The following is a 27,723-nucleotide window of genomic DNA, read 5'->3' on the forward strand; positions in this document are numbered from 1 at the left end:
CCGGCCGCCCCAGGAAACAGAGCTCGGTGGCGCAGGGGGTGTTTGCGTTAAATGCCACATTTATTTCAGAACCGAACAAGCCTCAGGTGCACGCGGACGGCTGGGACCCGAGGCGCCAACCCCCGGGCACAGGGCAGGGAGGGCCCGGGGGTGCCGCCATCACCGGCAGGGACCAGAGGGCGTGAAAGGTGGCCTCCCTTCTTTGCAGGCCCCCACCCTCCGTGCCGCCATCCCCCTGAGACGTTTCGCTCCCGACGGGGCTCACAGTCACGCCTAAACCTTGTGTTTGCAACCCTTGTCCCAGGGGGCTGTGGCGGGGGAGGGGGCGGGTGGACAGGGACCCGGCTGGGGGATTGTGTGGTGCTGGCAAGAGCAGAGCTGGTAAGACAGCAAGCGTTTGCCTACGAGCGGGGGATGTCCCATTGCAAGCCTCCAGTGAGCAGCCATGTCTCCCTTGGCCCTGAGGATAGCGGCCGCCAGCCGAGCTGGCTGCTCTGCAGGTTTGCTGGCCTCAGGCATGCTTCAGCTCTGGCTGGAGGATGCCCATCCCACAGCCACCCCTCGCCTGTGGCACAGGCAGCGTTGCCTGGCCTTGGCCGGTGAGCCTGTGTCTGGTCCCTGGCAGACACGGGTCCTGTCTCTGCCAGAAGCTGCCTCTGCCCTGGAAGAGCCTCCCCTCTTCTTCCCTAGGGCACCCACCGTTTCCACCTCTAGCCCCTTACGTTGACATTTAGGATGGTAGCACATAGTCCTCGCACAAGAGCCGGGATGTTGCAGCCTGGGGCCCTGCTTCACCCCGGCCACAGCTCTGCCCCTCCACGCCCCAAGATGGGCACCTCTCCCTCCATGAAGGGCACAAGTCAGCCTCCAGGTCTCTAAAACAGATCAGAGGGGGAACAAAACCCCAGCTTGATGGTGAACTTGTCCTGGGCAGGCAAGCTGCCGTCTCCCTAGGGAGCAGGGCTGGGAAGAGCAGCTCTGCTGTGGCTTTGGCTGGAGCAACAGGGTGAGACACCCAAGGAGCTGCAGCAAGGCTGGGAAGAAACGGGCAGTGGCTCAGGAAGGATCCTCAAACTATTTCCCTAAGCTAAAACTCAAGCTGAAAAGTGCCTAACATGCAGCGAGGGGGGGGGTCCCTGCAAGCCTCTGCCCACCTGCCATGTCCCTAACCTGTCCGTGTCCCCCACGACACCAGCATAATGAGAAGACAGCACCATCTCTGACACACACACACACACACACACACATCACAGACAGCGTGGGGAGGTGCAGCAGAGCCAAGGCGCAGCCGTGCTGTGCGAGGGAAGGTTCAGCCACGAAGGCATGACAGCAAAGCTGGGAGGGTGCCTGGGAGGTCCGTGGAAGAAGATGCTCACCTTCCCACCCGGAGCTGTGCCAGATGCTGCCAGCCGCTCGGGAAGCCCCAAATGAAAGCACCCCCCCATGGGTGAGAGATGGGAGAAGGAGGAGAGGGAGAGCTGCTGCTGGGGGAGGTGAGAAGTGGTGATGGCTGGAGGAGGAGGTCTTTTCAGCGAAGCCACTTCCACCCTGGGAAGCCTCCTGGATCAATGCGCTGATGGAGGCAGGGTGGGAAGGAGGTGGGCGCTTGCTTCTGCAGCAGGGGAAGAGGAGTGAGAAAATGCCAGCTACAACAGTAAAAAGAAGCCCCATCCCCTCCCCGACGCTCTCCTCTGCTCCTCAGACCTGCTTCAAGCCTGTCATGCTTCCAGGAGAAGAAGGGATGGGACAGCCCTTTTAGGGAAAGGGAGACAAGGATCCTGTGGATTGGGACGGTCATTCCTAGCCCTGACTCCTGGGGAATTTTCCCATCTGGCTTTGTAAGCAACTGGTGAACCTCCACACTCCCCATCATCTGCCCCCGGGGCTCCCAAGCTGGGATAGTGGAGGGCATCCGCATGCTTTTGGTTGGGAAGGACAGCCTCACACCAGGTGGCAGGCTGAGCTGTCCCCAAAGCCCTCCTTTTCCCTTCAGCAGAACCAAGCTCTGAAGCAATGGTGATTTATCCACATGGATGTGGGTGCTGTGGGGCATGCGGAGATGGTGGACTCCCCACCTCCAGAGGTAGATGGGGCAGGTATGAATTGCCTCCTTTGGGAAGACACGGTGGACCGTCCAGTCACCACTGAGGAGAAGTAGCTTAAGCTGCAGGGGGGACAAAGCATAGGGTTGGGGAAGGGCCAAGAACGAGGGCGAGAGTGCCACCGCCACCAGGCACATGCCAGGGATGTCCCAGGGAAGGCATCTCTGGGACCCTAGCCCACCACGAAGGCTCTCCCCTGACTGGGGGAGGCGTTGTCTAGGGACCAGGACCCAACTTATGGGGTTTTTTTAACATAAATAGAAATAAATACTTTATAAATATCATCTTAAACTACTGACACCTGATCTTACTCTGCCATCTCTTGCAGAAACATCAAGAAACTAGGAAATTCCCATACCTAAACTACCACTTTCCCTTCGTGTGGAGGCAATTCCTCCTGCTGTCCCACCTCCGAGCTTTAGCGCACTCCCACCTCTGTAGATCAAAGATCAGCTTTTGGCCAAAAACACCCTCCTTCGCCCCCTCCCCTCCAACAGAGACCTTTCTGGAGCATTACAGATGGTGTGACATGAAGGTCACCCATGGGGGGATGGGCAGAAGATGGCATGCGCGCAAGAAATCCTGCGCAGACGGGTCGAGGCTTTTGCAGCTACGAACAGAAGTGAGTTTCCCCCTTGAAGGTGTGAATCAAGACAGATTCTTCCATGGAGCAGACAGCTGGGGCAGCAGATGGTGTGAGAGATCAGACGTTAACATGGGGAGTCTTGAGACAGAATCAGCAATCTTGATCCTGCTGGCAGATGGATGAGGTGGAAGGTGGTTCTCAGGTTAGATTCTTGTCTGGGCTGTTCTCCTTCTGGACAGCTTGGATCTGATTTGGAAAACAAGAGACAAAAATGTGTCAGAGATATAGTCAAGGAGAGGTGTGGTCCCCTAGGTTTGGTGTCCTGGTGCTTGAATCCAGCCAGAGCTGGAGGGACAAGGGACTAATGTCTCTTCAGCCACAGCACATAAATTTCTGTGCATTTACTCCTATTCCCCTAGTCCTGACACTCGAGATGGTCAAAGAACTTCACAAGATGTGAAACCAACTGTACGAGATGCTTTGAGAACTGCATGAGATGCTCTCAAGAACAGCGAAGGGCCAGTATCCCTGCTGCCAGACATGGATGTTGCTTTGAACTCAACACAACATCGCCTCTGTACCAGCCAGAATTTGGACTGAAGCATTTAAGTGGGGAAGAGCTGAAATAAAGATTAATACAGTCCAAGTTTTGCTGGCTGAGAGCCCATCCAGGCACAGCTCTCTGCAGCAGGTGCTCCCGAGGCCTGGGAGAAGCGGGGAGAGCACTGGGACCAGGGCAGAGAGCACGCTTGGCTGCCCGTGAACACCCCCCCCACCAACAGCTTCCCTGCACCCTGCTTCCACCAGCTGCCCCCGGTACCTTATGGACCCAGCCAGAAGGGGGTTGAAGGCGTAGAGCCAGTCGTGCATGTCCTTGTCACTGCTTGCCTGCAGCAGGATGCCTCGGTGCTCCGTGCACACCGCAAACGTGTTCGGGGTCTGCTGAGGGAGAGCCAGGGCTGAGTCCCTCACCCAAAGGGTTGCACGGAACAGGTCTGGCTGTAGGTGCCCTACCTTGAGCATGGCCTGCTGGTCCTCACTGTATTCCACCTGGGCCTTAGAGAGGTTGAGTATGGCCCTCTCGACCGCATCCTTGTCCGAGTTGTAGATGTAGACATATGGGCGCCGGACCACCACAAAGCGCTTCACCCACCCATTGGTGTGGGGCTCCAGGAAGTGCAAATAGCCCTTTTTGGAGATGATGGGGCTGCAGAAGGGACCGAGGTCAGGGTGGGACAGACTGCAAGGAATTGGCAAGGGAAGGGTGCATCCCCCCAGCCCCAAGGTGCTCCCCTTGCTGGCTGCCTCAGCCACTCCTACCTGACCCGGATCTCCTGGATGTCAGGCACCAGCAAACGCTGGGGCTCCTTCTCCTCCTCAGGCCGGCGGGCCGGGGACTTCTTCTGCTCTCCTTCTACTGCAGGCTCCAGGTCAGGGCTCTCTGCCCTGGAGGAGACCTGGGGGGATCTGGAGAGAGAGGAGGGACTGGGGTGTAGGAAGAGTGACAGCTGGGGAACACCCATTGACCAGGACCACATCCTGGTGGTACAGCTGCCCCGTTTGGTGGATGCTGGGGCATCACCTGAAACTCCTGGCCACTTCTTACCTGACCTCCATGGCATTGTAGCGTCCTTCCACCAGCGATGGGCAGGTCGAGGAAGGGGTGAGAGTGGTCACCCCAAGAGCTGGCATGGAGGGGTCCCTCATCAGGGTCACAGACATTTCGGACAGCTGTGGAGGAGCAAAGGTGTGGACTTGAGTTTCCACCTGAAGCTGCGCACAGGCAAAGGACCAGGTGCCTGCTCATATGGGGAGAGGCAAGACCTCTGGCTGGTGGAGTCCTCTCCTGGCACAGTCCCCAGAGCCACCAGCTCTGGGAACACCAGAGGGAGCAGGAACTACTCGCACCATGGATCCGATTTAACCCCTGTCCAGCCAGTTTCCCCCTGGCAACACGTCCCTCCCAGCCTGGCAGAGCCCAGAGCAGCAGCGGTACCTTGCTCTCGCTGGCACTAATGCAGACGTGGCTGTGGCTGTACTCCCTGTTGAAGGTGTGCGTCAGCAGGCGCAAGCACTGTGGAGAGAGAAGGAGGACAGTGGGGCAGGAGGCACCTTCCTCTACCCTCTTCCTCCCACTTTCTCCTGCCGCAAGCCCCTGCCACCCTGTGGGAGCCCCTTCCCAGCTTCATCCCTGTGAGCTGGAGGATGGTACCTTCACGGCTAGCTCCTTCTGCCGCTCACTGGGGGTCTCGGGGAGAGAGCTGCGGCCCTCGGGGGGCCCATCGACAGAGAGTGGGGAGGAGACGCAGGATGTGCTTCGGGACTCAGAGTCCTCACTGGAGCAGGGGGACAGGGTCTCCAGGGCCAGGCGCTGTGTGGTCTCCAGCTTCTCACGCAGGAGCAGGTAGTGCCTTGTCTTCTCCACCTGGGCACAAGCAGACAGGCTCAAAGTGGGCCCTTCCCCCTGCTGGCATCCTTTTGGGGAATGGCTTACCAGGTCCCATTAACCCCACCCACTCATTAGCTTTGGGTCTGCTGGGACCCGGCTAGCAGCTACGCAACAGGAAAGCACCAGTGGCACGGCCCCACTCCTGCCTCCTCCTGAAACTGGGAGGGCTGAGACACCTGCGGCGGGGAATCCACCGGCACTGCCAGGGCGAGGGGCTGAGCTGCCAGTTGCACTGTCTTGGCCTGTTTCTAGCCCAGACTCTTACTTCTTGCAAGAGGCTGAGTTTCTCCAGCTCCCACTGATGGTCGAGGATGAGGCTGTCGCTGCGGGGCCGCCACCCAGCCAGGTTCTCCTCTCCCCGCACATAGGCTACGGAGGTGTCCAGGACACGCCGGCGCCGTCTCTGCATGCCTGCAGGGACAGACACACAGCTAGGGGGACAGACGCACGACCCCGACCCTGACCGCCCTGCCATGTCTCCTGGTCTCGTGGTGAACCAGCCAAGCAGAGTCACGGCACCCACCTGGGCTGCCAGTGTCAGCCACGCGGCAGAGGCTGAGCTCGTAGACTCCTGTCACACGGTTGCTGTGAGCAAAGGGAGACAAGGCATTACCAGCTTTGCCCCATCTCCATGCCCCAGTTATTTTGTCCAGGCTGCTGGGATGCCCCAGGAGGGCTCCAGTCCCTGGGACTCTCCTCCCCTAGAAAGGCAGGAGGATCCTGGTACCTCTCAGAAGCTCGCAGGCTGCCACTGCCAAAAAGGTTGCGGATGGAGCGAGAGGCAGGAAGCTTGGCATCCCGGGAGTAGAAAACCATGCAGAAATCTTTGGTGATGACAGCAGGCTGAGTGCAGTTCTCCATCTGCAGCAGGGCAGGGGGAGAGGCATCAAGGTGGCTGTGGCTTGGCAGCCCAGTGGGTCTCTCCCACCCTTGGTGCCCAGCAGTTCCCACTCCCGGGGTCCCATAGGGCCCCCAAGCACCAGGTTGAATCCTGCACCCCATTAGTATCAGTGCTAGCTAAGGAGGGGGTCACGCTGGCTGCACTCCAAAGGTGGGGGAGATACCAGACTTTGTTGGCGCTATAATTGCTCTGACTAAATTCCTTGCCTCGATGTAGGCGGAAAGGGTGATGTAGATTTTCTCCCGGTACGGGGTGACGCGGTTGAGCAGCAGCGAGTTGTGCATGGAGCTATCCCACGCCGTCTCAAACTGGTAGAAAGTCCTGCCGAAAAAAAATAGCACAGCCAGTAAAACAACCTCCCCCCAGACTCCAGGCAGGCGAGCAAGGAGATGCCATCATCCCTCCCCCCCCACCCCCGCAGCGCTGCAGCAGGCCTGCAAAGACACACAGACATGCACGCGCTGGGGGGACAGATGGGGACAGCCACTCCAGAGGACGCAGGCTCAAGGCAAAGGGGGACAAGGCGTGGCAGGAGGGGGACGCGGCGCCCTCGAAACGGCCGATCGACTGGGTTTTGAGGGAGAAGGGACTGCAGGAGGAGTGGGGGCTCAGCTGGGGTGCAGGCAAGGCAGGGCAGGCTGGGAAGGCAAAGGAGGGCAAAGGAGGGTGTGTGCCCCAACCCCATGCTCAGAGTGGAGGGCTGCTACCCCCAGCGAGCCTGGGACAGGTCCTGGCCTCCTGGCCCCTGCCAGGAGTAGCTGTTGCGTTCAGGTGACGATGGCCAGAAGGGAAAAGAGGAAGGATGCTCAGCACTGGGGGGTTGCTGCCAGTCCGCCCCTGGGAGAGCAGCACCCCACTGCCAGCCAGGCACCCTTCCCCAGGGCCGCCCTTGTCTGCCAGCCCTGAGCCCCAGAGGGACATGGGAACCACGATTTGGTGGCTGGCCCCCATCAGGCTGTCTACCCTGGCTCGCTCTTTGCCCTGATCACCACCCGCATCAATCCCCATTCCCATCAGGCTGCCTCGCTTCCCTTGCTGTTTTCCATACCTCCCAGGCTCCATACCTCCCAGGGAAAAGGAACGGAGGACACCCAACCCCAATCAACCGGTGCCTATGGGGCCCTGTAGGGGACAGTGGAGCCACCCAGAGCAAGAGCAGCAACTGGGTTCTTTGGGTCAAGCAACTGAGAGCGGAGAAATCAGGAGGCAGCTCCTGTTTGAGAGCATGGGGGATCCCCATTTCACGCCCTGTGCTGTTCCTGGGCTCCCTCCTGGGCCAGCCTTGGGGTTATGGGACACCCACTCCCCAGAGCCACCCAGAACTGCCACAGTCCCAGCTCCCGCCTGAGCATCCTCGGGAAGCCGTGGCTCAGTGATGTCTCAACAAGACAGCTTCAGCACATCCCTGAAGCAACATCCAGGTGCCTGAGAGACTCTTTTAATGAGAGCCAGGGCAGCTGCAGGGAGAGGGGAGAGGCTCTCGGCTGCGATTGCCCTCGCATTGGAAGAAGAGGGAGAGTGACGCTTTCAGAAGGTGCGTAAAATACATAAAAAAAAACCCTGGGAGAGACAGAGCCAAGGCAAAGGATCACTTTGCAGACACAGGTTGCTTGAAAAGAATGCTCCCCAGGGAGGAGGAGGAGAAGAGGAGCCTCAGGGGAGGGGGGAAAGAGCAAAAAGCAAAGGGAGGAGGGGCAAAGGAGAGAGAGAGAAAAGCAGGAGGGACCAGACCGAGTGGGTGCGCGTGAAATACCTAGTGTCATTTCCGAATGAAATGCTATAAGTGGAAGGCGACCCAAGGACAAACACACACACGTACACACACAGAAAGACGAAAGGTCAGAAAGCATCATCCGTACGGGGCTGGCACGGGAGCGGGGCCACAAAGAAGGGGAGCCCCTCTCAGGGGGACTCACCCTAGATCAGCACCACTGGCTAAAGGAGCTCCCACCTTCCTGGACCCCAAATCAGAGCCCAGAAGAAGCTTGGTGAGGGCAGACAGAGGTTTACCTGCTTGGGTGAAAACCCTCTGCCTCCCACCTTTCTTGCAGTCCAGAAGCTGGGAAGCGAGCACACGTGTGTTCCCCATTCCTTTAACTCTGCCCTTGCTGCCATCCCAGGGCGAGGAGCTCCCAACTCAGCACAACCCCCCAGGAAGGCGACTGTTGGGGGAAGGACCAGCCACCCCAGTGCCACCCGCACAGCAGAAGATGATTACTTAGTCCGTCCTCTGGTCCACAGGGAGAGCATCAGTGTGTCAAGAGTCCATGGGCAATGCCAGTGCAAGCCCCCGTCTCCTGCAGCGGGAGGCTGGATCCATGCCGGATCTGGGCACCTCTGAGCAGAACGAGCTTCTAGCTGCTGTAGGGAGGATGACCTCCCGGGCACAAAGCTATGGAGCCCACCAGGACTCAGGAGACCCCACCCTCTGTGTCTCACACACATCCTTCTCTTCTTTTGCTGTGGGGCACGGTAGCAGGACGCCCCCTTGTCCGGGGCCTTGGTGGTGCTCCCATCCAGAGGCCGGTGGCAGCATACAGGTCTGGTGGCTCTCACCCATGCACCGCAAGCCAGGCTCATCCTGCAGTCCCAGCTGAAGCTTCCCCTCCCATTCCCCCTGACACAGGGTTAGAACAGTCCGTGCCGTGTACGCACCCACTGCCTGTACTGCACTGTACACCCGCTGTGCTGCCTGCGTACAGACACACACTGCCCATACACTGCACGTACACCTGCCGAACTACGGCGCACGGGGTAGGCAGCTGCTGCACATGCTGCTGCACCACCCGCTGGTGCTGCCATTGTCACCAGGCAAGGGCTGAAAGTGCCCCAAAGCCCCTGCTGTGGTCCACACCAGCCCTGCAGCTACTCAAAGCAGCAACAGGGCCAAGCGGGAGCTGGGATGGAAGGTGATGGGGATGGGCGGCACGCTCAGCGCCAGATGCCAAAGAGATGGGAGAGCAGCAAAGTCAAAAAGCAAGAAGAAAACCCAAATCAGGTGATGGGGACGCAGGCGTGCGAGGGGGAGCAGCAGCCAGCGAGAGTGCGGCCCAAACGAACAGTAAAAGAGACTGAGTGAGCAAGAGGTGCCAGGGTGGGAGGGAGGAGGGATGGGGCCTGTGGAGGGTTGGGGGGCTGGATGTCCCAGTGCTGCCTCCGGCAGGAGTGAGCGTGCCGAGGCGAGGGGGGAGAAAGAAAGAAGGAAGAGAGGAAGGTGGGGGGTGGAAAAAAAGCCAATGGAAACAAATAATACCTAGGCATATCCGAATCAAGAAACTGCCTGCGAAAACACAAAACAATCACATAGTTAGTGTGGGCTCGGATGGGTGGCAGCAGCAGAGAAAAGCGAGGGGGACCCTGGGCACTGCCCCCCATGCCTCCTCCCTGGGCAGGAACGGATGGGTGCTGGGGAGGGAGTCGTACTGCTCCCCTGGTCTCCTCCTAAGCAGCTCTGGGGAACTGGGGAGGCGAGCCAGAGGTGTTCTGGGCCACGGAGACTGCATGGCATAAGGCAGCGAAGCAGGGAGCGCAAGCAGCCGGGGAGGAAGGTGAAGCGGGCCCTGGCTCTGCCCACTGCCCTCCCTCTGCCTGTCCTTGCAGGCTGCTGGGGATGAAGCGTGTGCGCCTGCATGTGGGATGGAAGCTGGGGGGGCTGCAGCGGGCACACCTCGGCATCCCGCAGGGAGCCGGCTGCCTTCTCCTCTGCCTGGCCCTGGGCAGGATCACTAGGATGGATATGGTATGAATACAGCATTCACACTGGCCAGCAGCCCTGGTTTGGGGCTGGCCCTGAGGCACAGACCCTTCAGCAGACAGGTGATGTGGGCTCTTGCAAAACCTGAGCCCCCATCTCCCTGCTTCTCTCCATGCCCTGAGCATCCCCCCAGCCTGAGCTGTGTCCCCTTGCCCTGCAGAACCTGTGGGGAGAAGACAGGAGCAGGAGGCATGTCTGCCCCTGCCAGGCTATGCTAGAGATGCTGAAGATCTATCTGATCTGGCTGCACCTGAGACCAACCGGCCAGATCAGGAGCTGACATAAAACTATGCAGCCCCAGTAGCCCGTGGGTGCCACAGCCACCCAGGTCCCAGCAGTTCAGCAAAAAGCACATCTCTGCCAGGGCAAGCCCTCCTTGCCCAGCTGTCCCCACCTGACCTTGTTCTGTTGTCCCAGAAGTCTCCTGGTCCGACACACACATACCCAACCCTGTCCTTCAGCTCTGCTGCTCAGGTACCGCGTGCCTGTTGCTCTACCATGCCCAGGAGGTGCCTTGGGAGCTCTGCAGGGTGGCACCTCCTGTCCAGACCCCCGTCATCCCCCCTGAAAACATGCTACCTTGGGACAGGCCGCCTTGCGCCAGTGCCAACCCCAAAGAAAATGAGGGGAAAAGTGGTCCCCATTGGGATACTCCTACACCAGCAACCGCCACGCACACAGCTCAGGACTTGTCCCGCTGCTCCCACTGCTGCCAACGACCATCCCTGTCTTGTTGCAGCTGCCTGCATGCACACATTCTGGCCAGGGACCCCCCACCAGCCCCAGGAGTTTCGTCAGCAGCCCTGATGCAGAGGTAAGCTCTGCCCTCAGCACCCACTGCTTCCCCTTGAAACGGCAGGATCCCACCAGGGAGATCTCAGAGATAAAAAACCTTCAGTCCTGCTGCTCCCATACACCCGCCAAACCCATGGCGGGGACACGTGTGAAGGGGCAGGCATCCCCAAAGTCACTCAGCAGTGATGGGGGATAGCTTTCCTGCATCATCCTGGCACAGATGGGGACTGGTGATGGGCACCAAGTGAGTCTGTTTGGACACAGGACAAATAGCCCTTCATGGCAGGTCACCTCCAGCCATGGGGTTGGTACATCCTCCTGGCACCGGCACTGACTGGCTGTCTGCACCAGGAGGTCACAGCCACAATCGGAGAGCAGGACACCCATGCAAATTCCCTGGAGTGCCAAAGCCCAGTGTGAAGAGGCCTCCGGGAGCAGGAGGAAGGAGGCTGGCGGCCCTGCGCCTTGAGACCTTCTGTAACTCCAGAAAAGTTCCCCCCACCCCGGGCAGCAACGGGTCAGGACCCTGCGGAGGGCCAAGAGCCTCACCAGGGGAGAGAGGGGCTCCCCGTGTCCCCCCCCATACCCCCTCACCATAGTGAGGGAAAAACAAGAGAAGAAGTGGCACGCACCGGTCGTCCTGGGAAGGGTGGATGTACCCAGAGGAGAGGATGTTCAAGGACAGGATGTTTGGATCAATGAGAGACTCGTCTGCTTCTGGGGTGTTCCGGATCCGACCTGCAAGCACAGCACAGGGACACAGCTCAGATGACAGGTGGTGGCCCAGTGAGGTCCCCACAAGGGGCAGGGGCAGCCCACCTTGCCTGCAGCCCCCCCCAGCAGCCCCCTTGTCACGGGCAGCAGCTGCCCTGGCACTTGGCCACTCAGTGCCAGAGGTCCTGGTCCAGCTCCTGGATGCCTGGATGTCCAGGACTGAGGCATCCTGCCCACGCAGTGTCCCAGTGTCACCTGCCAGGCAGCTACTGCTTTGCTACAGCAGGGTGGGAGGCGAGACAAGGCATAAAGCCCTGCATGGGAACATGGGTGAGAAACAGCCCAGGAGGATGCCTGGGAGCTCGGCAGGCTGGGGGGTGCTCACAGCCCACCCAAGCTGGCTCAGCTTACCCACAACCAGCTCCCGCACTTCCTTCCAGCGGATGAGGCTGCCCGTTTCGTGCACCAAGGTGACAGTGATTCTCCTCTGGATGCCCTGAGACACACAAGGCCAGAGAGAAGGGGCCATATTTAACACAGCTCCCGTCAGGAGCCAGAGTCAGGATGGCATCTCAGGGAGGGAGTACCTGGTGGAGGAGAAAGGTCCCATGGCATGGCATGCCTCCACGGTGGTCCACGACAGCAGGGATGTAGCTGGAAGAGAGGACCACGGTGTGACACAGAGCCCTGTCAGCCTGCCCACAGGTGCCAAGCACTGGGCAAATCACCGCGCTGCTTCCCTCTCCTTCCCACTTGCCTTTCCGGCAGGACTTACTCGCCATTGGCCTCCAGCTCACAGATCTCGAAGAAGACCATCAGGTCATACTTGCACTGGCACGGGCCAGGGCTGGGCCGAGTCATGGTGCTCAGCTTCGTGGCAGGCACTGCAGCAGGTTGGAAAGTCAGCTTAAAGGGTGAGCTTGCCACTGACGTTTGGAGTGAGGCAGGGTAAGGGCAAAGGGAGGGACCACAGGGAGACACATCGAGGTGGCAGCAAGGCAGAAGGGAGTTCATAGAGGGGGACAGCCCCATCCCAGAGACCTCACTGACCACCAGCATGCCTTCTCCCATGCCAAAAATGGCGCAGCGAGGGTGTCAAGTTGATGCTGCCAGCCTCACCCATCCCCGAGATCGCAGAATCATAGAATAGTTTGGGTGGGAAGGGACCTTTAAATATCATCCAGCCCAATTCCCCTGCAACAAGTGGGGACATCTTCAACTAGAACAGGTTGCTCAGAGCCCCATACAACCTGACCCCTTTCCAGGGATAGGGGATCCACCACCTCTGGGCAAGTGTCTCACCATCCTCAGCGTAAAAAATTTCTTCCTTATATCTAGTCTAAATGTCCCCTCTTTTAGTTTAAAGCCCTTGTCCTATCACAACAGGCCCTGCTAAAAGGTTTCTCCCCATCTTTACTGTAGGTGACCTTTAAGTACTAAAAGACTGCAATAAGGTCTTCCTGCAGCCTTCTCTTTTCCAGGCTGAACCCCCCAAACTCTCTCAGCCCCCCCTCCCAGCAGAGGGGCTCCAGCCCTCCCAGCATCTCCAGGGCCTCCTCTGGCCCCATCCAACAGGTCCGTGTCCTTCTGCTGTTGGTGGCCCCAGAGCTGGAGGCAGCACTTGGGGGGGGTGTCTCCCCAAAGCAGAGCAGAGGGGCAGAATCCCCCCCTGGCCCTGCTGGCCACGGGGCTCGGGGTGCAGCCCAGGGTGTGGGGGGCTTTTTGCGCTGTGCTGAGTCATGTGCAGCTTTTCACCAGTACTCCCAAGTCCTTCGCAGCAGATGAATGCACACCCTAAGCCCACAGCCCTGGCACACACACATCCCAAGCCATGCAGCACTGTTCCAGGGACACCTGGGGACAGCTGGAAGGAGGCTCGCCCAGTGCTGCTGCAGGGACTGCACAGCAAACCAGGGCGCTCAGCCAAACCCCAACAACTTGGGTCTTAGTGGCCAGAGCACAGTGGGGACCCTGCAAGCCCCTGTGGGATGGCAGGGCTCCTTGGCCATTTGAGTCATCCAGGGTGGGCAGCCTCCTCCCCACTGCTCTGCAGGAGGCAAGGAGGGGGTTTTGCATCAGCCGGGTGCTGCAGGAATGGGTGCCATGGGCTTTCAGGTGCTCTGGCCCACAGTACATTTTGTGGTGCCCCTGGGGTCCTAACTGGTCCTCCTAGGGAAGGGGACACTGTACCCAGCACAGGGACCACAGGCAAGCAGAGCAGGAGGCCACATTCCCTACCTGGTTTGGAGAGTGGCATCACACGGGGAAAGTGACGTCGGGATGGCCTCAGTGGGCTGCAGAAAGAACCACCTCAGTTCAAGCATCCACAGGGATGCCCAAACCCGGCCAATCCCATATACAGCCCAGGGCCACCCCCTCCCACCACCTGTCCCTTCTTTCTCTGGGTCCCTAGGAAGCTGGCTGTTCTGGGTGCCCCCAGGGCATCCAGGGGTGGCCCAGAGTGTGCCCACCTCAGGACATCTTTGCAGAGGGGTGGGAAGGGGTGCTGCTGGTAGTGCCCAAAGACTTCAAATACAATTGGCTGGCTCTTGATGTATTCAATGAAGGACTTGGTCACCTCCACAGCGATCTAGAAGAGAAAGAGCCATCAAAGGTGCAGTGTAGCTGGGAAAGGGATGCAGCTGGCAACAGCACCAGGGACGTGGGAGAGTGCAAGCTTGTCTAGTCCTCTGCATTCCTCATGCATCCCCTTCCCCATGGCCTGGGGATGCTGTGCCCACTAAGACCACTGCCATGAAATCACAGCCTTTTCAGGTGGAGAGCAGTGGTTTTTGGTCTTTCCCCCATCCACCCACCTTGTCTAAGGTTGCCTTAGCTGGGTGGCTGTGATAGGCTGGGAAAGCCAGGAGGAAGCTGCTCCCCTGGGGAGAAGATCCAGCCAAAGGCCCTGTGGAGACCCTCACACTGCAGGGGTGAGGGAGTGTGGGTAGAGGAGAGGTACGCACATTTTGGACGTGATAGAAGCCCAATGGTGGCCCCCGTCCCGTGTTCTTCAAGGGCTCTGTCGAAAAGGCCTCGTCGTGGCGATGTATGAAGCTGTTGAGGGAAGGAAGGTGGCTCAAGGATGTGCCGGAGCAGGGAGGGGAGAGAGGGCAGGGACCAGAAAGGCCCGCTCTCCCTGGGGCTGCTGCCCACACCCTGGGCTGGCACAGGACTTCCGCAAAGCTGATGGGAGTCTTTCCCCATCTTTTACCAGTGACCGTGTGAGATCCCAGAGAAGCATGTGGGTTCATCCCACAGCCCTTGGTTTTGCCTCCCCATCCACAAAAGGGCTCAGAGGTGGCGGGGCTGGGGTCCCCAATGTCCATCACCAGGCCCAAGACGATGGCCAGACCATGGTGGGAGATGCAGGGCCGGGGGGCACTGGGGCCTCACTTGAACTGGCAGAAGATGTCTGCGTATTCCGCAGAGATGCTGGAGGCTTGCAGGACCGTCACGCGGAAAGTGAAGATGCTGCCCAGCTTCAGGTGGTCCAGAGCCGTCTCCAGCGGCCCATCTGATGCAGGCTTCTCTGGGCTCTCCAGAAGATCCTCTGGGGTCACTGCAGGAAGGGGAGCGTCTTCAGCAAGGCAGGGGTGGTCACCCCTCTCGGTGTCTGCCAGCAAGCCCACATCTGAGCAGTGGGCATTCGACACTTGGGTGGGAGCTGGCTTGGGGGCAGGAGCAGGTTGGGTGCCAGGGCAGAGGGCTGCTCCCCAACCACTTGTCAGCACCCTCTCACCTGCGCAGGTGTTGTTGTTGACTTCATCCGCAGAGGGCCCCATGTCGCTGACCTGCCCCTGGCCTTCGACGATGCGCAGCTCCTCCTGGGAGGTCCCCGAGCGAGACATGCCCACAGCTGGGCATGACTCTGACTGGAACTGCACCAGAAGTGGGGCTCAGGGGTGCTGATGATCCCCAAGGCAGTCCTGCTTGAAACCTCCACCACTGCCCTGAGCACTGGGACACTTCCAGCTCTCCCCTCCTCACCCCACAGGCAGCCCCCCCCAGGACATGGGCAAGAGCAGGGTACATTGGTGGGTGCCAGAGGGCTGGGGGCTGCCAGGCAGACCAGGAGCATGGTCCCTTCAGTGTGATGCCTGCACCTCTGGGAGCCTGGTGGTCCCCGTGGGGGAGCATCACCGTGGCAGGTAGCAGTTTGTGGTCCCCAGGCAAGAGCTGTCCACCACCATACCTTCTCAAAGTGCTGATCATCAAAGGATATCTTGGCTGTCCCTGACTGCCGCACACCAGAGCCGTAGTCGGGGGCTTCCTCATCCGCTGGAGGAGGCACGGGCGTGAGCTGGCACGGGGGTGAGCTGGGACGGGGGCCACAGGGAATGCAAGGGGCGCATTTGGGTGGGGGTGGGGGTGTCCCCCTCCTACCTGAGATGGCCTGGACAGCCACGCGCAGGAAGCCCTTCACCTCACCCTTCTCGCTGACGATGGCCACGCGGTGGACCAGGGGCACAGGGTAGAGGAGGTTGCTCAGGTAGACGAAGGCCCTGCCGGAGAAGGGGGGGACACATACAACACAGGGGGAGAGCGGTCACTGCTCCCACCCGCAGGTCCCCAGGCGCGGGTGGCGCGGCCGGTGGTGGCCGGGATCCCAGGTCACTGCTCACGGCGCTACCGCGGCGCTGCAAAGCAAAACTAAAAAGAAGGCAGCCAGAGCCAGCCGAGAGGGGCAGGGAGCGGGCAGCGGGCAGGCAGCACCATGAAGCAGAAGGGGCTCGCATACCTCTCCAGCTGTCACCTCCGTGGCGGGCAGGGAGGGGGGTTGCGCTGGTGCCACTGTGAAGCTGGGAGGGAAGAGGACCTTCTCTGCGGCGGAGAGCCGGAGGACTAGGGCAGGAGGTGCTGCAACACGACTTGGGGGTGGCTGCAGAGTAACCGTGGGGGAGACAGGGGCAAGGCAGGGGGGAAAGGAGGGTGACGAGGGAGGTAGAGGCCAACAGGAGCAAAGGAGGGGAGAGGAGGAGGTCCTGGTTGGAGGCCAGAAGCCTCCAGAGATGAACCTGCTTAGGGGGTCCTGGCCCCGGCACTTACTGCGGTGCCGCAGGACTACTGGTAGCTAGGGGTGGCCTTTGCCCGGCTGGGTGGGAGGCTGCATGGTGTGGCTGGCAGCATGTGTCCCCCTGCCACATCCCTTTGCATGCATGGCTCCAGGGTCCCAGGCTGCCCAACAGCACACCACAGGGATGGCACGGCTGACTTTTCCCTGTGGGTGAGGAAAGAGCTGCCTGCTCCCCATATGGCAGGTTGGAGCCTCCCCGCCCTCCTCAGCAGTGTCCAGCTTGCCAATACTGCCATGGCAAGGTGCCATGCCAGAGTTCAAAGTGATGGCCACACCATGTCTCTGCTGGCACCTCATGCCAGACCGCAGGTCCCTGTTTCTCAAGTGTTTTGTCTCCTCTTGCTGCCTTCCTCAACCTCGCTGCCAGCTGGGTCACTGTTCAACGGTCCTCTTGGCACTCTGGCGATGGTGGCACACTGTGCCCTCCGCAGTCACAAGACACCTCCAGAGCCTTTGGCACCAAGCTCCCTGCCAAGCGGTTCGAACTGCCCTTGCCTGCAGGGCAGCACTGCTCCCAGCAAGAGGGGGTCTGGGGTGCCTGCCACCCCTCCCCAGGGTGCGCACCAGCATCTTGATATGCAGTGTCTTCAGGTGTCGTGGGGCGTAGTGCTGGGACTGGCCAGGACAATTCTGCTTTAGGAGGCTCTCATGAGGGTTGTGGCTGACAGTGCTGCTCATGATGTCCCAACCTCGCAGGCATCTTTGCAGACATCCAATGGCACCCGAAAGTGGCCAGAGGGCTCTTGCAGGAGGCCCTAGCCCCGCACTTGCAGCCTGAGCCTTAAAGTCCAGAGGTTCCCCCTGCTCTGGTGACCCCCATTGACCTCCAACCGCTGCTTGAGGCTTTTTCCACCCAATGCATCTCTAAGGACCCAAGTTGTGGAAGTAAAGGTGATGCCTCATCACCATCTGCTGGGCCCACGTCACCCCATCTCTTCTCAGAGGCCACCAGGGACAAGTGGCTGGACCATGCCAGGGCTTCCTGGCAGGACCGCATGCCTGGGGTGGTGCCCTGTGACCACAGGAAGGTCTCAAAAGTGCAGGGATCTGGGTGCGCCCACCTGCTCAAAATCACAGGGCAGCTGGTGTTGAAGTCGGAGGGGGAGAGGGGAGGAAAGAAGGGGAGGGAGGGCAGGGCGGGCAGGGAGGAGGGGGACAAGTGTGTCACTAGAGGAAGGAGGGCAGGGACACTAACCACAAGATTGGTGAGGTGCAAAGATGGCATGCTCAGACCAAAGAAAAGCCTTTCCAAAGGAAGATGAAAGTGAAAGAACCCCAATTTTTGCTAAAGCTTTGGAGAGAGAGAGCCAGCAGCTAAAAAAAGAAAAACCCAAAAAACTGAAAAAAAAACCAAACCTAAAAGAAAAAAAAAAGAAAGAAAGGGAAAAAAAAATCAAAGACAAGGATCCAATCATAAACCAATCCAAGCACACTTCACAAGAAATGTGGCCAGCAGAGCTGCTGTGCAGGGAGCCAAACCCAGAGCAGACTCAAAAGAAGTCGGAAGGCACTAAGCTCCAGGGAATGTGCCCCTGGCATGGAGCAGGGCCGCTGCCGCAGGGCCTTGTTTGGTTTTTTGAGGTGTCCCCAAGAGTTTTAGGGGTATTTTTTGACGTTTTTTGTTTTGTTTTTGTGGGGGTTTTTTGGTTTTTGTGTTTCGTTTTGTTTTTCTTTTGTTTTTAAATGAGGAAAAAAAAAAAAAAAAGTGGGGAAGAACCCAGCTCTTTCGGTCTGAGGCTGCAGGACTCTTATCCCACCTCTGCCCTCTCTGCCTGCACCGGTTCCCTTCCTCCCCACCTCGCTGCCCACAACCTGACTGGCAGGGGTAAGCCTGGCTTTAGCACACCGAGGAAGAGGAGCTCCAGCTCCAACCGGGGCAGCCCCAGTGGGGAGAGGTTCACCGTCATGAGCCTCTCTGGCTCCTGCCTGGGGCACAGGCTCCGGGACCAGCTCCGGGCACAAGTTCCCTTAGGAAAACCCCAGAGGTGGGAGTACCTCCTCCCATTTTGGGGATGGGCAGATTGTGACCGGGTTTGGCAGCACAGCCAGTTTTGCAGCAGCTGGTGGGTTTCTCCAGGCCAAGACTGATGGAGACCAGGGGGCATTCCTCGCCAAAAGGTGTGAGAAATCAAAACTCTTGTCCTCGGCTGGAGCTGAGGAGGAGTTGGAGGCTGCAAACTAGGTCCCTGCAGCACCCCTGCAAATCTCCTGTGCCAAGCTGGCAGGAATCTCCCCAAGACTGGCACAGGCAGCAAGAGAAAATGCCCCTTTTCACCGAGCCCTCCTTTCCCTCCTGCACCTGGCTTGCCCTCAGATTCGTCCCCTCAACACATGGGGACATCCAAGTCTCCATGTCCAGGGGGGTTCATACTGACTGATGCAGCCGGGATGGCCACGCTGATGCCAGAGGCACACAAAGCTTTGAACTGCCTGCACGTTCCCAGCCAGCAGCACTGCAGGCTTACCCCTAGTCCAGTGGGAGGTGGCCCTTCCTGGGACAGAAACGCGCAGGACCGAGGCCCCCATGCAGCTCCCCCAGCTCCTTTGGTGCCGGAGATGGAGCAGAGCTCTGCTTTTTGGGGGCCGCCCCAAAGAGGGACCTGCCTAAAGGGTCTCCAGCGGAGCTGGTGCCATCTGCCTTCCCCCACTATCCCCTACCACTGCTGTGCTCATCACAGGCCTACCTTGGTAGGCACCTCGCCGCCCTGCTGGGTGCCCCAGGCTAGGTGGCAATCCCAGCTGACCGGCCACCCCTGCGCCTCCGGGATGCCCAGGAGGTGGGAGTCATGTCCAAAAGCAGTTCCCTCATGCGAAAGAGCTAGTTCCTTCCCGGCATGCTCTCCTAAAACCTCACCAACCTTCCTACTAAACTGAACAGGGGGGAGCGGTCGTAAAATGGATCCTGGCCATCACACAGCGGGCACTCCGGAAAGATGTCTTCCTCCAGGTCCTCCGCCTCCTCCTCCTCCTCCTCCTCCTCCTCCTGCCCCTGGTGCTGCTCGTCAGCAGGCTCGGTGATGTCGGAGTCGGGGTTCGAGAAGGTAGGGGAGGGGGTGAGATCAGCCATGCGCTCGCTCATGCATGTGTTGAAAAGAGGAGAGCTGTTGCAGCCAGAGATATCTGAACTAAGGTTAGTACAACAAGATAGAAGACAGGTTAACACCAGCTGTTCCTAAAAGAGAGAGCAAGAATAGGAACTTTGTGCTTTTTTGTTTGGTTGTATTTTTTCTCAGTTGGATTTTGGGGTAGGTTTTTTTTTTCTGCTTAAACCAAGGGACGTTGGGAAATAAAGACCTGCCCGTCCAGTGCATCTCTAAAGCAAGCCACTAACAGCTGTCAGCTATAAAGGGCAGAGAAAAGAGCGACCCAAGGAACTGGTGTAAATGGTGGGGCTTCCCCTTGATGGCTTTATGGGCAACACAGGGACGGAGCGGGTGGCATGAGGCTTGCCATCACCCCCGCTGCTGAAGGGAATCTTTCCACATGCCGTGGCATGGGGGGTGCCTCCACAGCAAGTGCGGTTGGTCAGGCCATGCGGCTCATCCCCCTGCTCCCTCTGCCCACCGGGGCAGACCCTTTCTCCAGGGTGGCCCATCCTTGTCATTGGCAATGCACCCTTCTAGACGGCGTGCAGGAAGAGCACAGACACCCGCGGCACATACCATACAGACAGATGCTCAGACACCAACGTGTGCACGTGGACGTGTGCCCACTGGGGCAGAGGTGGCGATGGCACAGGCTCTCGGCCTGCTGGAGAGCCACAGCCCCCTGCCTCCCACCAGCGGCAAGCCAAGAGCCCATGCCTCACAGCACTGTGTTACGGCAGGCAGCAGGAGTGTTGCCAGTGGCTTGCAGGTCCCTCAGGGTCCTGGCAGCCAATGCCGAGGACAGCCATCACAGGCAAGACGGGCCCTGACCGGCACTGGGGAAAACAGCGCATCCCCCCACGGCACGGCCCCAGGGGAGGGCAGAGCCAGCGGCGCCTCCTCCCGCAGGGCTGCCTGCAGGTCCCAGCCACGCTTAGAAGGAACGGAAGCACTCACCTGCCGACCAGCCTGAACCAGGGGAAGCGGTCATAGAAAGGATCTCCACCAGTCACCACGTTGTCGCAGTCCTCAATGACACTAGAAGGCACTTCCGCTGCACGGTCGTACATTTCACGCATGAGGTCCAGGCGTTGCCTGCAGGCAGAGGGCACCACAGCAGGTCATGGTGAGGAAGTGGGCTGAGGCCAGTGAAGCCCTCCCCAGCACAGGCATCATTTGCCCACCTCAGCTTCTCCAGGGTCCAGTAATGCGTTGCCCCATTCTTCTGGTCCTGCACCTCTACGGCCACAATGGTCCGAGGGAATGGCCGCTTCTCCCGGTCTTTGGCGGCATCAGGAGGCAGCAGGTCAGGAGGGAGAGGTGAGTACAGCGTGTCAGTGAGGAGCACGAACTGGAACTGTACCTGGAGAGGGGCAGAGAGGGCCGGTGAGCTGCCTGGGAGGACAACGAGCTCCATGTGGTGCCTTCCGTGTCCCCCTCCTCGGCATTTCCCTGGCTCCCCACACTTGTGGCCTCTGCCATGGGTGCCACAGCAAGCCAGAGAGGAGCCCCAGGCACCCACCTTCTTCTTCAGCTCCACGCTGATGGCATTGGCTTCCTTGAGGAAGATGGCATTGCCCCAGAGCAAGTCACGGAGGGAGGTGAACTGGTACCATTTCCACTTCCTAAAGGCCCAGAGGGCCAGCTCGAACTCTCTCTCTGTCCACTGCACTGTGGGGACATGGAGGGACAATCATTGCACTACTAGGAAGGACGACATTAGCACAGAGGTGCTAATGTCACAGTCCACTCTTCTTGCTTCCGCAGAGAACATCAAAACTTTGTGGTGATACCCAGCCCCTACCTTCATCCTCAGGTTCTTCCTCTTCCTCATTTGCCTCAGGGTAATACCTAGAGTCCATCTGCTTCTGCAAAGCCTCCAATTTGCTCTCATAGTCCTGGGGGAAGCAGGGAGAGGAATGATGCAACCCACAAGGTGTGACCTTCCTTCATGCTGCCATGTAGCACTTCTCTCCCTCCGTAGGAACCCAGCCTCCTCCCTCCTCTGCATCCATGTTTATGAGGACAATCCCAGGAATGACACATTCGCCCTTGCTTTTAGGACACACAGAGCCACCTGAAGCAAACATCTACCAGAACTCAGTCATGCCTGGGCAGCCTGAGAAGGAGCCAGGTCCTGCCCACCTACCAGCCTCTGCTGCTCTAGAAGGTAATTTGCCTCCTCCCGCTCCCGCCGGTACTGGTCCTCCAATTCCTGGAGCCTGGGAGGAATGGGAAAGGAGAGGATGACCAACCTGGAGGTAACTATTCAACTCCCCATTGCCCCAGCCCCTGTGCCCTCACCGTTGCTCCATTTCCTGCTTCATGTCAATGCCCTGCTTCTCCAGCAGCTCTCTTTGGGCGAAAGCCCAGTCCACGGGCTCAGCAGGGGTCTCGGCACATGGAGTCCGCTCCCGCTCCTGCCGAGCCTGCTCGGGGTGGTTGAAGCGGAAGACGTGGCTCTTGCCCATAATGATGCGATTTCCTACAGGGATGCACGCAGGGCAGGGGGAAAGGGTGTGGGTTTAATGTGGGACAACGTGCATGGCCCCTGTGGGATGGTGGGCAGGTGGGTTAGAGCAGCGCTGGTGTGCTGGCTCTGGGCACCCACCTGAGCGCAGGATGCTGGGCTCCGTCACCTTTTTGCCATTCACGTAGGTGTCGGCACCTTCACAGGGCTCTAGGGTCACTATTACTGCAGGGACAGCGAGAGAGGGAGAGAGAGAAGGTAAGGTGGAAGCAGAGGGATAAATCCTGCATCTCCTCCTCTGATGCTCCTGCAGCATCAGAAAGGGACAGCTGCTCCAGCCAGCACCCCAGGTGCAGAGTGGGAGACCATGGGGTACCCACTGGCAGCACCCACATTCTGGGCAACCAATGGGGCTCAGACAACCTCATGTTAATCAGAGCATTCCCAAGGGCTAAAAGCAGCTGGAGACTGGACATGAGAGGAGATCAGAGCCTCCAGCATGCATCTCCAGGCTCATCTCCCAAAGCCCTTTCACCCCCAAGTTCCTGTTGTTTTGCAGGGTGGGCTCTGCTCCACGTCTGGGGTGGGCTCTGCTACACATCTTAGGCAGGAGAATGGTCTGCTCTTCCCTCCCACCATGATCTCCCTGGATTGCCCCACTGTGGCAACTTCCATGAGCTTTGCAGGGGTTTCCATCCCAGACAGGTGAGGGCAGTAGCTCTATCTGGAAGCACAGAGAGGCCTCAGCCACGTGAGAGAATGCCACCAGTCTGAGGAGGGCAGGACCCCAGCCAGGGGCAGGTGCTGGGGACGTGCAGAGGGACTGAGTCTCTGGGGAGGTGGAGCCCCTCCAGACAGGGAATACCTTCACCGCCAGTTTTGGTGTCACTGCGGAAAAGGCAGTGCTCTTCCTTAATGAAGTGCCCACTGAGAACGATGTCCTGCCTCTTCTCTGCATCTTCTCGGCCAACCCTGTCAGGGGAAACCCAGGTTGATCCTTCATCAAAGCAGCCCCTCCCTGAGTCTCCCCCAAAACCATCCTTGGGGCTGACAGGAGCAGCCCTTGTCGCTAGACCAACATTTCTAGTGAGATACCCAGGCAAATACGTTTTTCCCCATGAGGCTATGGCACTTTGGGGTTGCCCTGGAAATGGTACCCAGCCTGGGGACAGCTGTCACCCTGCTGCCCACCCAGGCAAGTTGGGCACTGAGGTATTAGCTAGGTTCCCACTGCTCTGTGGGACCTGACCCTCACCTTGTTATCCCATCCTTGATGTAGTAGAGAAGACACTCAGACATAAGCGGGTCCTCGTTCAGGTTGACCAAGTGGGGTGTCTGGGAGAGACAAACCAGGAGTCACCTCGGTGCGCCTTCCTGCGCTGAGGGATGCTCCCGAGGGAGCTGGGAACTCAGCAGCACCTCAGGCTGTCCCCCTGCACATGGATGGGCTCTCCTGCCCTCCATAGCTCCCAGACAACATGCCCAGCCAAGTACTTTTCAAGGGGGGACTGCAGAGAACCATGCAGCTGGGATGAGGATAACCTGCTTCCACACGCCTCCTTGCTTTTCTCCTCAAAGAGCTGAGCCCTGGAGACCTTTCTTCCAGCTGCCTTTGAAAATTCATGTACCAAACAGGCCCAACACTTGCCATGATAGGGCATACATCTCCTGCAGGACCCTGCTCACCTGCACTGCACATCCATGGGCCCTTGCCTCACCATAGCACCCAGCTCCACTGTGGACAGTGTAGCTGAGGCAGAGACATGTCCCATGCAGCATCTGGTTTAGGATGAGAGCAACTAAAAATGCACATTTTCCTCCACTGACAGTACAAGGATAGATGAAGCACCTAAAAGGTACCAAACTAGAGGTTCAACCAAAAGTACTGGAGACCTGAAGCTGTATCTCCAGACTCAATTTCACTCTCTGTTCTCCTTCCTAACAGTTCCCTCCCATCACTTTTTTCCCCTGGGTCACAAACCACTTTGTTCTTGATGAGAGGGAAGTTCCTCCCGCTGGCATAGACCTCTCCAGCTGCAGCTAGCTTACCTCACCCCATCACAAGCTGCTGTGGTTGCACCTTGAGGCAACAGGCAAAGTCCCAGGAGTATCAGTAGGTGAAGTTCTGAGTTTCCCAGAAATAAGAATAGAGACTGTAAGAAATATCAGCCCACTGACACTTGGTATGCAGAGGATTCCCCATCACGACAGTGCTATAATCCCTGGCTGAACGAAGACTCACTCCAAATAGTGCAGGAGAGATGAAGGTCAAGGGAAACACAGGTTCTTCTCCATGATGGCTGCTAGGAATAAGTTGGCTGAAACATTTAACCTCAGGCTCCTCTGGGCAGACACGTAGCACTGGGGTCTGAGGCTCCTTCAGCTTGCAGTTTTTCTCCAGATTTGCAAGGCTGGCTATTAGAATGTCAGATGCTCTACAATTACACTGAGCTTCTTAGAGACATAACCACCCCAGCACTGGTATACAGCAAGACAACAAAGTCCTGCCCTGCTTTGCCCTTAACGAAATGTGGTTTTGCACGCTATCGATGCTAACTTTCCTCGCCAGCCACTGGAGAAGTCAGAGGAGTTTCCACCCGTCGGATAGTTAAAGAGCAAGGAGGCACCAAGACTACCACAGCCATGCTCCACCTCCAAGACCAACCTGCTTCGGGGAATAAACCCCCATGCTTTCTACACAAAGGTCTGGGGTCCTAACAGGCAGCAGCTGAGACAAGAATGAGAAACAAAGACAACAGTGTAGAAATTTGTCTTTAGAACTACACCAAGGCATGCAAGGGGAAGGTTCCAAAGCCTTCATCACTGAGTGTCACTGCCTCAGCTGGGGACACACACACCTACTAAGGCGTTTGGCCAAGCCAACCAGCATTGGTTGCCAGCGCAGGTCTCAGGCCATCCTTTGGTGTAGTGGGAGAGCCAAGCAAGAGTACCCTGGTCCTACCAGAACATGCCCGCACCTCACCAGCCCGTGTTGCTCTGAGGGCTTCACAGGGTTGGGGCTGTAAACTGGGTGTTGCTACCACTATGGTTATACAGCCGAGTGAGGGGCAATGACTGATGCTTGGCAGGGTCTGCTGGCACACAAACTCTCTGGGGCACAGTCAGTATTTGCTTAGAAAATTCTTTCCAGGATACTACAAGCAATAAAGAGTATGGAATATTTCTGCACCCACATTTCTCAGCAAGGACTTGCTGGTTTCAGGGGCAGCAAATCTCAAACACCCCAAAGTACAGATTTTTATAAGCTGACACTGAAGTCCGACATGGTGATCATCAGTGAAGCCCCACCTGAAAGGGGACAACACCCAGGCAACAGGGGCTGAACGTTTAGCCATGTGGTCACATCAATGACCAGCTAGGTCAACACTGCAATTTTCCCTGTAGGTTTCAGGGCCAAAAAAAAGGCTAGTCCAATATTTGGGGCTGGCTGGCAGCAATAGGGTAGGTGGGAAGGGAGCTGCAGGGGTGCAAACCAGCCCTCGATTGCCAGGAAGAAAAGAATAAGATGGTCCTACCTTTTTAGGAGAGAAAACACCCAAGGTGCCTCCATCCTCCCTCATGGCCACCCCCATTTCAGCCAGCAACGCTTCCCTGAAAGAGCAAGGGAAAGAAGAGCTTGTCAAAGCCCCACGAGCCCCTGGAGCTGGCACTAGACAAGCCCAGGGTGGGAGCTGAGCCCACAGGTTTACCCCGCAGACCACAGCTGTAGGGCTTCCTTTCCATGCCTCAGAAGGGTTTCTTAGAGCAGACCACATCTGTGCAGACTAACGTGGTGGTCCCTGGGGTGCCTGGGGGGCAGCCAGGGTATGGCTGGATGGTCAAATTGCTCTGCTGCCCCCAAGAACTGAACAGGCAAAGTGCAGACAAGGGGAGATACCTGGAGAACCCCACCTCGTCCCATCCCATCCCAACCCACCTTTCCATGCGGATTGCTTCTGTCCTCCGCAGCTTCTCCTCCCACGTCTCATTCAGCTCGGCGATGATCTTCTCTGTTTCCTGGCAAGTGCAGGGTTAGCAGGGGGTTAGAGCGTCCTGCCCTCTCTGCGCAGCGTGCCACAGCGGAACACTGGTCCCAGTTTCAGGCTGGTTTAAATGAGCCACAGCAGCATTTCACCCACATCTTTCTGTCATGCCCATCTTCAAAGAGCGAGACACAAAGACCAGCCTCTCCATCCCCTTGCTGCCAGCCCTCTCCTGCACCATGCTGAGCCTGTCCCACAGGGCAAGGGCAGCACTCACCCCTCGGGGAGGACAGCAGCACTAGGTGGACCCTTCCATGCCAAACCCTTTCCCATCCAGCAGTCCAGAGCACTGGGCAGCGCTGGGTCTGTCCGCTCTGTGAGAGCACAACCGAGCATCGCTTCCCATGAGCATCATCCATAATGAGTATCCAGAAATTAGCAAGCCCTTTCTGCAAGCTTCAGTGCAAGAGCGTTCAGCTGAGCCCTCCATCCTGTCAGGCACTGGCCTCTTACCTTCAGCCTTTCGATTGCCTCTTCGCTGCCCGGAGCAAACATGATGCGCTCGTGGAGGCTGGCGACGGAGGCAGCGCGGCTGGACAAGGCTGACAGGGAGGAAGAGGGGCTGATCCCAGCGATGGCGTTGGTCACTGTGGAGAGATTGTCATGGCGGTGACTCAGCTCTGCCCCTCTAGCATCATTATTGTTCTCAAAGTCGGACACATCTATGAGTGGGGAAGGAGGGATGGGCCAGGGAAAGATACACGGACAGGAAGAGAGAGAGAAAGAGAAAGACAGAGACAAGAAAAGCTGTTGGGAAAAAAAAAAGAAAAAAAAAAGAAAAAAAAAGAGTGGCCAGGTATAGCAAGAAGAAAGCCAGGAATTGCAAGGAAAAAGGGCACAGGTGACAGCACAGCGGTGCAAGCAGCAGCAGGGCAAGGGCACACACATCTCTCACCCGACCCAGGCAGCCCCCAAGAAACACAAGGCTGTTTTGGAAAGCAGCTGCAGGAATAGCCCTGTAGCCTTTCTAGGCTCCCAGGGACGCTTTTTTGCAACACAAGGTCCTGCAGCCATCAGGTCTGCGATCAACCATCCTCCCCCACCAACAGACCAGGGTGGTTTTCCCTGCCCGGCTGCCCCAGATTAGCTGGATCTGGGAGCAGAGAATGAGAAGAGAAGAGGAGAGGCGGTGGCCCTCCACCCTACAGAGGGGTTGAGAGGATGAAGCAGGAGGAGCCATGCCATCCCCTCACTGGCAGAGCCCATGCCCCTGGCCCGCTGGAGCAGCACTGCAGCTGGGCAGCCAGAGCGAGAGCAAAGTGAGGGCAGGGTGGCAACATGCCTGTTACAGGCACCCAGAGCATCAGCTGCCAGCGGACCCCACAGCAAAGGGACCCAGGTATCAGAGATGCTTCTCCAGCCCCAAAAAATTGCAGGGTTTAGTGCACTGCGCCAGAGGCGGGTATGGCACAGGCTAGCGGGTGCAGCGTTAATCACTTATCTCTATCCGCCTCTGTCCAGGGGAACCAAGCCAGGAGGGGACAGGCCAGGTCCCCATTTCCTCAGTGGGCTTGCCACAGCCTGGCTGCACTGCCTGGCCCAGAGCGGAATGGGGTGATAGTGCTTATCCACAGGCAAAAAACTCCCTAGCCATCACCACACACCTCTGCATGAGGAGAGCACTGTGCCAGCCCACCCAAGCGCAGTGCCAGGCTCCAGTTCTGATGAGCCCCAGCACCAGCAGAAGCAGCAGTAGTGACAGGAAACATCATGACAGCATGGAGGAAGGAGTCCCCATGGGGACAG

At 58.4% G+C, this 27,723-nt stretch overlaps 1 protein-coding gene across 19 annotated transcripts in view; it reads right to left on the reverse strand.

Annotated features, from left to right (window-relative positions):
• Window positions 1-39: 39 nt before the first annotated feature.
• Window positions 40-27,723, reverse strand: part of KIF1A (kinesin family member 1A) — a 36,073-nt gene continuing 8,389 nt past the window's right edge. For 2 of the 19 annotated variants that reach the window (XM_014962994.1, XM_014962993.1), the window contains 37 exons: window positions 26,431-26,564; window positions 25,872-25,951; window positions 25,471-25,546; window positions 23,190-23,269; window positions 22,800-22,906; window positions 22,076-22,159; window positions 21,769-21,949; window positions 21,614-21,686; window positions 21,269-21,362; window positions 20,987-21,135; window positions 20,649-20,827; window positions 20,422-20,559; window positions 19,237-19,503; window positions 15,688-15,806; window positions 15,497-15,582; window positions 15,044-15,182; window positions 14,698-14,863; window positions 14,268-14,358; window positions 13,773-13,891; window positions 13,540-13,595; window positions 12,077-12,185; window positions 11,889-11,955; window positions 11,713-11,797; window positions 11,220-11,325; window positions 9,292-9,318; window positions 7,792-7,815; window positions 6,245-6,359; window positions 5,865-5,998; window positions 5,661-5,722; window positions 5,403-5,548; window positions 4,901-5,113; window positions 4,685-4,762; window positions 4,295-4,419; window positions 4,009-4,173; window positions 3,703-3,895; window positions 3,509-3,630; window positions 40-2,934 (listed from right to left, as the gene is read on the reverse strand). In XM_014962994.1, coding sequence (XP_014818480.1) covers window positions 2,892-2,934; window positions 3,509-3,630; window positions 3,703-3,895; window positions 4,009-4,173; window positions 4,295-4,419; window positions 4,685-4,762; window positions 4,901-5,113; window positions 5,403-5,548; window positions 5,661-5,722; window positions 5,865-5,998; window positions 6,245-6,359; window positions 7,792-7,815; window positions 9,292-9,318; window positions 11,220-11,325; window positions 11,713-11,797; window positions 11,889-11,955; window positions 12,077-12,185; window positions 13,540-13,595; window positions 13,773-13,891; window positions 14,268-14,358; window positions 14,698-14,863; window positions 15,044-15,182; window positions 15,497-15,582; window positions 15,688-15,806; window positions 19,237-19,503; window positions 20,422-20,559; window positions 20,649-20,827; window positions 20,987-21,135; window positions 21,269-21,362; window positions 21,614-21,686; window positions 21,769-21,949; window positions 22,076-22,159; window positions 22,800-22,906; window positions 23,190-23,269; window positions 25,471-25,546; window positions 25,872-25,951; window positions 26,431-26,564 — 4,232 coding nt within the window. In that variant the 3' untranslated portion in view covers window positions 40-2,891. Of the gene's footprint in view, window positions 2,935-3,508; window positions 3,631-3,702; window positions 3,896-4,008; window positions 4,174-4,294; window positions 4,420-4,684; window positions 4,763-4,900; window positions 5,114-5,402; window positions 5,549-5,660; window positions 5,723-5,864; window positions 5,999-6,244; window positions 6,360-7,791; window positions 7,816-9,291; window positions 9,319-11,219; window positions 11,326-11,712; window positions 11,798-11,888; window positions 11,956-12,076; window positions 12,186-13,539; window positions 13,596-13,772; window positions 13,892-14,267; window positions 14,359-14,697; window positions 14,864-15,043; window positions 15,183-15,496; window positions 15,583-15,687; window positions 15,807-19,236; window positions 19,504-20,421; window positions 20,560-20,648; window positions 20,828-20,986; window positions 21,136-21,268; window positions 21,363-21,613; window positions 21,687-21,768; window positions 21,950-22,075; window positions 22,160-22,799; window positions 22,907-23,189; window positions 23,270-25,470; window positions 25,547-25,871; window positions 25,952-26,430; window positions 26,640-27,723 lie in introns of all 19 variants that reach the window. The other 17 variants (XM_014963001.1, XM_014962999.1, XM_014962989.1 and 14 more) reach the window with 16 other exon arrangements.

Source organism: Calidris pugnax, unplaced genomic scaffold (assembly GCF_001431845.1).
Source record: "Calidris pugnax isolate Ruff unplaced genomic scaffold, ASM143184v1 scaffold1156, whole genome shotgun sequence".
NCBI classification, from domain to species: domain Eukaryota; kingdom Metazoa; phylum Chordata; class Aves; order Charadriiformes; family Scolopacidae; genus Calidris; species Calidris pugnax.